We start from the raw sequence: 8,854 nt of genomic DNA, 5'->3' as shown, positions 1-8,854 counted from the left end.
AATATGGAGCTATGACCCCTTGAGAAGTAAACACACGCAAGGTAAACGTGCATATATCAGGCATCACGTGTCTGATATCCCCCTGACTTCTCGGACACGCAGCAGGAATGTGCGTGTTCAGACACCCACGGTGGGGTTGGGCCGTGCGGCCCATTACTTCCTTACCTATTGATTTGACCACACTTATGTGTCAGGTTTAGGAATTAATCATGAATGTCACAGAATTGATACGACAAGTAAGAAGGTCACGGGATGACCTCCCTACCAACTTCCAGGTGCCTTCTCCTATAAATATGGAGACCCTGGGAGTTGATAGGAGTTGAAAAAATAATCTCTTGTAAGAAATACTCTGTAACCAAATACTCAGTATAGATCAATAATATTGACTAGTGGAGTAGAAGGATTTTAACCTTCGAACCACTTAAAAACCATGTCTTGAGTCACCCCTTTCGTCCTCTAAGATCATATACCTATTTCGATTCACATTTAGCACTAATCCTTTTCTCTCATTCTCTTAATTACCTGTTGGCGAAGAACCGCGTCAACACATACAATAGTACCTTGTTCAATATGCGTGCAGCAATCTTGTGGACCATTAACGAATACCCAGCTTATGCTATGATGTCTGGGTGGAGCACAAAAGGGTACAAGGCGTGCCCCACATGCAATGAAGAAACTCCCTCTGAAGGGATTAGAAGTAAAATTGCATACTTTGGCCATAGGAGGTTTCTTGATATGGATCATGAATGGAGGAGTAAACGAGCACTATTCAACGGTACAAGGAACTCAGGCCACCACCGAAAGATTACTCTGGTGATGATGTGTTGAAGCAATTAGAGAATTTGCAGATTAGACATCTTGGGAAACACAAAGAATTTGGTGGTGTGAAACGCAAAAGGGCTCCAATTGAACTTAATTGGGCGAAGAAGAGCATATTTTTCAAGCTTGATTATTGGAAGGAATTATTGTTGAGGCATAACTTGGACGTAATGCACATTCAGAAGAATGTTTGCGACAGTGTCTTAATAACTTTGTTGAACTTAGAGGGAAAATCTAAAGACACTGACAAGGCAAGACTTGATCTAGCAGACATGAAAATTAGGGAAAAACTCCACCTCCGCAAAGAGGGAAACAAGTGGAAGAAATCGCACGCCAGTTACACCCTCAGTGTCCTGGAGCGTCGAGTTTTTTGTGAATTTGTGAAGTCAGTTGAATTCCCGGACGGTTTTGCTGCAAACCTTTTGAAGAATGTCAATGTCAATGATGGCAAGATAACTGGGCTGAAATCACACGATTGCCACGTGTTGTTTCAACAGTTGTTGCCCGCCGCAATTAGGTCATTTTTGGTTCCTGAAGTTTGGAAGCCAATTATTGAGTTGTGCGGTTTTTTCAAAAAACTTTGTGCACGGACTTTGAATGTGAAAGACCTTGAGAAGATGGAGACATACATTATCACCATTTTATGCAAGTTGGAAATGATATTTCCTCCAGTATTTTTCGACATTATGGTGCATTTGGTTTTGCATCTTCCGAAAGAGGAAATTCTTGGTGGTCCCGTGCACTTTAGGTGGATGTATCCCATTGAACGTTCGATGGCAATTTATAAACAGTATGTAAGAAATCGTGCACGTCCGGAAGGTTCAATCGTTGAAGCTTACGTGGTGAACGAGGCCTTAACCTTTTGCTCAATGTACCTTCGGGGGGTTGAGACTCGATTCAATCGACCTGAGAGGAATGACGATCGCGTTGAATCCAAACCAAATCGGGAATATTCTATTTATAAGGCTGTTGGTCGTCCATTTAGTAAGAAATCAAGTATGCTCCTCAATTCGCAGTTAAAGTAAAAGGCTGAGTGGTATATCTTGAACAATTGTGCCGAAATTAAGGAGTACCTTAGGTGTGTTTTCTAGTCTTTTTTCAATAATGATGTTTGGTTTATATACCGAGTCAAGGCCAAAATCATAACATTGTTGTCCATTTGTAGTGAGCATATGGATGAATTAAGAAGACGGGGGGGCTCAAATCTTGAAGTTCAACAAGAAACTGATTTTCCTCAGTGGTTCAAAGAAAGAGTATGTACATTAGTCAATTCTTTTCCGAAACCCCACTTAATCAATCCAACACTAACTTTCAATGTTAATGTTGATAGGTGAACGGTTTGCATGAGTCAACACCTATTGAAGTGAATAATGAATTGTATGCTCTTGCAAATGTCTGCTTACTATCTCCAAGGGATCCACTAGGTCAGAATAGGGTAGGTTGGGAAAGACAATAAGTAATAAAATGTTAATTTAATAACAAAAAACAATAGTGATGCACCTAGTGGATGCCTTGGGGATAATTAATGTATTCATGTACTGGTTCTCATTTTTTCAAGATGTTTGATGAAATATCTTGAAGAAATGAGAATTACTACATGACTGCTTACTATCTCCAAGTGATCCACTAGGTCGGAATAGGGTAAGTTGGGAAAGACAATAAGTAATAAAATATTAATTTTATAACAAAAAATAATAGTGATGCACCTAGTGGATGCCTTGGGGATAGCCAATGTATTCATGTATTGCTCATTTTTTTAAAATATTTGAGAACCTTTTTTAAAAAATGAGGAGAAGTACATGACTCCTTACTATCTCCAAGGGATCCACTAGGTCGGAATATGGTAAGTTTGAAAATACCATAATGAATAAATGTAAATTTTATAACAAAAAACAACAGACATACATAATTTGAATTAGTTAATTAATGAATATTTTAATGTAGAATGGCCGAACCAAGTAATGACACAGGTGGTGGCTCCAAGAGAGGCAGGGGAGCTTATTACGGTGCCAATATCGAGAAGGAGCTGGCCACCAAAAAAGTTAGTCATTTGAAAGTAGAGTTTGATGCACAAACTGGAAAGGCTATTCAAACGTACGGCAAGTGGTTCAACAATTCCATGGCTCGTTATATTTGCGTAACACCGTACCCCTAATTACACTAGCTTGGGAACAAGTAAAACCAGCTGATATCCAAGTTATTCGAAATAGGCTATCTATAAGTATATTTTATACCTTTAATAACTCACTATTAAATATTTTGTCTATCTTCATAATATTTTAACAAATTCCAAATTTAATTGTGATTTTAGGACAAATTCATTTATCCACAAGACAATCCAGTAATCAACGATGCCATGGTAAGACAAATGCAAAAACATCTGACTGATTGGTGCCACACGATGAAGAAACACTGGGTAGAGATTGGAGGAAAGGTGGACAATGAGAGAGCGAAGTCAAAACCTTTTGGGTAGATTACTTCTTCTGATTGGGCAATTCTATGTGATTTTTGGGCTTCTGATTCTCACCAGGTATGTCGTAGATTTTACATTAACTTTTAATTATAAAATTACAATCCAGATTAATGAGTACTGTTTTCTGTTTGAAGCGTATATCGAAGAAAAATAAAGAAGCTCGAGCAAAAATGACCATACCAGGAGGACACGGTTCCAAATCCATCGTTGCCCATGTTTATGATCACGTAAATTATAATAACCTATATCCTTACATTTATGAAAATATTATAAATGTCACAATGTTTAAATAATTTGCTTTTTTAGATGGACCCATCTACTGGCGAGCTCCCGAGCATGATCGACACATTCGAGCACCTCCACAAGAAGAAAGATAGGTGGATTAGTGATGTAGCGGCGACAAAACATGTAAGTTGCATAACCTTAACTAATTTATGATCATTTAACTTTAAAAAAGTTTAGTAAATAATTAATAAATATTAATTATTAATTAGTTGTTGTCAATTAGTAATTATTTATTAATTATTAATAAATTTTTAACAATTAAATCTTTATAATCTATGTGCCAATATTTTTATGATTAATGATTGTGGACTAAGATAAAAAAAGAATGTAACTAATGTTGTCCCCGTATCAGGGAGCTTGTGGGCTAAAGTAAATTTGGTCATGAAAATCCATATCTGAATTAAAGACATGCAAATGTAGTTGATGTATATGTTTGGAGACGTAAATTCCCCATTAATGGAATTAACTGCACTTACCGTATATATCAACAACATCTTCATGACTTTGATTCAGATATGGATTTTCATAACCAAATTTACTTTAGCCCACTTGCTCCCTGAAACGGGAACAAAATTAATTACATCATTTTTCAATCACTGGTCTGCAGTCATTAATGATAAGATGTTGGCAGATAGATAATAAAGTTATATTTTATATGTTGTTATATTAAAAATTTATAAGTTAGGTTTTCAAATAATGTTATATTGGAATTCGAGATACGTGCTTTTTATTGTGCAAACTGAGATGACTGAGCGTCGAGCATCGCAGAGTACGACACCTGTATCATCTGCTGCTTCTTGTGTCGGCGATAATGTCGACGGTCACTTCCCGCCTGATTTGGATATTGTCACGGATGTCCTTGGACCCTGCTCGCGCTATAAGAAAGGGTTTGGGGGGGTTTCCTAGGTTGAAGGCAATTGGCGCAAAGAGGGCAGCATCTTCGACAACTTCTCAAATGCCCGGGCAATTGCCACCTGAAGTAGACAGCCTTTTGCAGCGAACTGAGGACATTATGCTAGAAAATCAGAACCTAAAAAAGCATAATACTAAACTTGAGAGTCGTCAACGGCGTCAAAATCTCATGCTCAGTGCTTTGTTGAAGCAGGTTGGTGAAATGGCTCCTGGTTTTACTGTTGACTTACCAGAACAAGATTCAGACGATGACGATGATGCTAATGGGGGCGGGGATGATGAGGCGGGCAGTACTCATTTGTAGAACTTTTATTTATTTATTTAAAGTTTAATTTATTAGACATTTATTTTACTAAACTACTTTTATATTTTCATGTTTGGTGGAGACAATAAATATTAATAGTTGTAATTTTTTTTTATTTATAAAATTTTAATTTTAATTTTATTTCTAATTAAATAATATTACTAAAAAATTAAAAAATTATTAATATATTAAAATCAAAATTTATTAATTAATATTAATATATTGAAAATAAAATTAGTAATATAATCAAAAAAAATTATTTAAAAAATACTTTTACTGGCGCAAAATTCCGTCGACAAAAGTTTCAACCCTCACTGCATATATACATCTTTACCGGCGCAAAAACGCGTCACTAAAATAGTCAACTTTTGCCGGCACATTTTTGCGCCGCTAAAAGTGTTTTCCACAACAACGTGACAAAATTTTTTACCGGCGCATCCTTATTTTTACCGGCGCATTTTTTCGTTGCCAAAAGATACCATTGCCAGGGCATTACATTTTGCGTCGGCAAAAGTGAAATTAGCGAGGGGGATACGTCGCCGACCTTTCCCGGCGCAAATTTGCATCAGCAAAAACTATATAACTTTTGTTGGCACAAAACCTCACTTTTGCTGGCGCAAATTTGCACCGGCAAAAGTGGGGTTTTTTGTAGTGAAAGAAACAGTCGAAGCTATGAGCCCTTATATTAAGCAGATAGAGGAGTCGAACATGGCACTAGACAGGCAATCATCTGAGATGAAAGGCTTTGTACTTAAAATGATAGAAGGGAAAGAGCTAGTTGAAAGTGCTCCAAGTATAGTAAGTGGAGGTACATGCACAAAAGGCCTGGCTACACGACCAAGCTTCAGGATTTGGACGAGTCCCTTGACCGTTTGCTCAGGATTTTACCTCTTCTGATAGCCAGAACTACGAATGAGACTCAGATTCTGGTGAGGGAAATCCATGCCAGCACTATTGGAAGAACAGGCCAAGGGAATCATGGCCTTGTTTCTCGACAGATTGAGGTAAAGGGCTGCTGTCATGCGCCTGAACCACCAGATTTTACTGTTGGATTGAGTGACTCTCTTGAGGACTTAAAGATGAATCTTCTAAGAGTTGATATGGTGACAGAACCAGTTTTAGTTACTGCTCCACCAGGATGTGGGAAGACCACTTTGATTAAAAAACTATGCAATGATGATCAGATCACAGGTACCCTTCTCTTAGCTAGAATTGTTATGTTATTATATGTTAATCCATCTTTTACTGACATAGGTTTCATCTGTTTTGTTGTGTGTAGAGAAATTCAAGAGCAACATATTGTTTGTAATAGTTGGAAAGAATCCCAACTTGGGTCTTATTGCTCAAGAACTTTATCAACACAAAGGCTATTCTGTATCTACTTTCAAAGACAACAAAGATTCAGAACTCAAATTGGAACAGTTTTTGAGAGAAATTGGAAAAGAGCCTGTACTGCTGGTTCTTGATAATGTTTGGTCTGGATCAGAGTCCCTTGTTGACAAGTTTGTTTTCCAAATACCTGATTACAAGATTTTGGTGACATCCCGGTATCCATTTCCAAGATTTGAGCATCAATATGAAATGAAACCATTGAGTGATGAAGATGCAAAGGCTATTTTCCGGCATTATGCCTCACTTGAAGATGGAAATGCAGCCATTCCAAATGATCTAGTAAAAAAGGTACATTATTATCAGTCTGCAATATCTGCATAAACAATATTAAAGAAGAAACAAATTCATTGTTGATTAATATTATGTCTTGAGTTGCAGGCAGTGGATCACTGTAAGAGAGTTCCTATTGCACTAAAACTGATTGGATCATCACTAAGGGGGCAGCATCCCAGAATTTGGCGAAGACAACTGGAGAAATGATCCACAGATGGTTCATCTATTCTCAGTTCTGAGAGTGAACTTCTTTCTTGCTTGCAAACCATCTTAGATGTCTTGGATGAGAAGCATGCTATTCTCAAGGAATGTTTCATGGATATTGGTTTGTTTCCTGAACTCAGAAGAATCCCTGCAACTGCTCTCGTTGATATATTTACAGAAATGCATGGAGTAAAAGAAGATGATGCCATTGCTAATCTTTATGAGCTCCAAGATCGAAATCTTGTAAATATTGTTGTCACAAGGTATGCATGCTCCTATATCATGACTTTTCTTGGTTCAATTTTAAATCATGTCATAGAAAACAAAACTCTGTCTATTTTTAATGGCCAAAGCTTATACATTTACCACACATCATAGGTTATTGCTAATAGCTAACTTTACTTTTCTATGTATTCAGAAAAGATGCAGATGAAGTGGATGACTACTACAGTGAACACTTTGTTACTCAGCATGGTATGCTTAGAGAGCTTGCTATACACCAAAGCAAGCACGATCCACAAGAAAAGAGGAAAAGATTGATTGTAGAAATAGCTGGAAATAAACTTCCTCAGTGGTGGAATGAACAAATAGAGCAGCCTTTCAATGCCCACTTAGTAGCTTTTTCAACAGGTTGCTCTCTCTTTCTCTCTCCCTCTCATTCAAAAAAGACATACAGTGTAAACAGTTGGTTAGGCCTAATTAAGTTTTCCCCTTTATATGTGCAGATGAATCATTTACATCAAATTGGTGCGACATCAAACTACTTGAAGCAAGAGTTCTAGTTCTGAATTTTCAAACCAAGACTCATGCCTTACCAGAGTTTGTGAAAAACATGAGCAAACTAAAGGTTCTAATAATCACAAACTACAGTTTCTTACCAGCTGAATTAACCAACTTTGAGCTGCTTGATACCTTGACCAATCTGACTAGAATCAGACTAGAGAGCATATCGATTCCCTCCCTGAAAGAAACTCACGTTGTACTGAAGAAACTGCTGAAGTTATCTGTGTTCATGTGTGAATTTGGCCAAGCCTTCACTTCTATCAAGATATCAGAAGAACTAAACATTGACTATTGCAATGATTTGGTGGAACTGCCTTCAGGGGTTTGTGATCTATTCAAGCTGAAGAAGCTGAGCATAACACACTGCCATGATCTGTCTTCACTGCCTGAAGAAATGGGGAACTTGGTCAATCTGCAAGTGTTGAGGCTAAGAACTTGCATTGAATTGGAAAAGTTACCAGACTCCATTTGCAGCCTATCCAAGCTAACATTTCTTGACATATCAGACTGCATCAGCATTAGGAACTTGCCTGAAAACATTGGTCAGCTGCGTAGTTTAACAAATCTAAACATGAAGAACTGTTGGAGATTGGTAGAGTTGCTTCCATCAGTTCTGGACTTTAAACAGCTGAAAGATGTGGTGTGTGATGAGGTGCTAAAACAAGTAAGGGAATTTTATTTGCCTGCTGATGCCAATATTGAGCTAAGGTTGGCCAAGGATGAGGTTAACTTACATTGGCTTGACTATTGAGATTGAGAAAGTCATGAGGTTTGAACTGAGTTTTTTTTTTTTTTTTTTTTAAAAAAATATTTTTGTTTATTGAAAGGTTTGTTGTGATGCGATTCTTATGTAGGAAAAACATAACTTATATAATAATATTTATATCTACTAAATTAAAGATACATAAATATTATAATTATAAATAATACAATATAAATAACTTATAATATATATAACAATATAATATTATAATTATAAATAATACAATATAAATAACTTATAATATATATAACAATATTATAATTATAAATAATACAATATAAATAGCAATTATAATTAATTTACACAATAATTATAAAGAACAAAATTAAAAGCCGAGGCCTGTGTAACATACAGTTTCCTTAAAACAGATTCGCTGCCTCTATGAGGTTTCGACGTCTATCTCCCAGGATACAACGGTGAATGACAAATAACTTAATTACTTCGCCGAACCAAATATGCCCGAACTCTATCACACTAGAACAGATCTAAGAACTCTAAAGAGTAGAAAGGAAAAAACAATATTGAAAATATATATATCACAATCTTCAAAGGAAGACAAATATATATAAGTATAAGTTTTTGGTGTAAATAAAACTAAGGCCTAAGATCTCTATATATAGGCTATTCTTGAGAGGCATAACCACTC

The 8,854-nt window shown here is 36.5% G+C and overlaps 2 protein-coding genes across 2 annotated transcripts; both read left to right on the top strand.

Annotated features, from left to right (window-relative positions):
- The first annotated feature begins 5,453 nt into the window (after nucleotides 1-5,453).
- On the top strand, nucleotides 5,454-6,665 carry LOC133811182 (probable disease resistance protein At5g66900). Its single transcript, XM_062246153.1, has 3 exons — nucleotides 5,454-5,984; nucleotides 6,073-6,473; nucleotides 6,564-6,665. Exons 1-3 carry the CDS (start codon nucleotides 5,606-5,608, stop codon nucleotides 6,663-6,665), a joined length of 882 nt encoding a protein of 293 aa, XP_062102137.1. The 5' UTR covers nucleotides 5,454-5,605.
- A 91-nt stretch (nucleotides 6,666-6,756) lies between these two features.
- On the top strand, nucleotides 6,757-8,239 carry LOC133811168 (probable disease resistance protein At5g66900). Its single transcript, XM_062246151.1, has 3 exons — nucleotides 6,757-6,925; nucleotides 7,081-7,292; nucleotides 7,388-8,239. The coding sequence occupies exons 1-3, from the start codon at nucleotides 6,774-6,776 to the stop codon at nucleotides 8,194-8,196; spliced, it is 1,173 nt and encodes a 390-aa protein (XP_062102135.1). The 5' UTR covers nucleotides 6,757-6,773; the 3' UTR covers nucleotides 8,197-8,239.
- The last annotated feature ends 615 nt before the right edge of the window (nucleotides 8,240-8,854 follow it).

This window comes from Humulus lupulus, chromosome 1 (genome assembly GCF_963169125.1).
Source record: "Humulus lupulus chromosome 1, drHumLupu1.1, whole genome shotgun sequence".
In the NCBI taxonomy this organism is placed as follows: Eukaryota; Viridiplantae; Streptophyta; class Magnoliopsida; order Rosales; family Cannabaceae; genus Humulus; species Humulus lupulus.
This window is presented reverse-complemented; position numbering and strand designations above follow the sequence as displayed.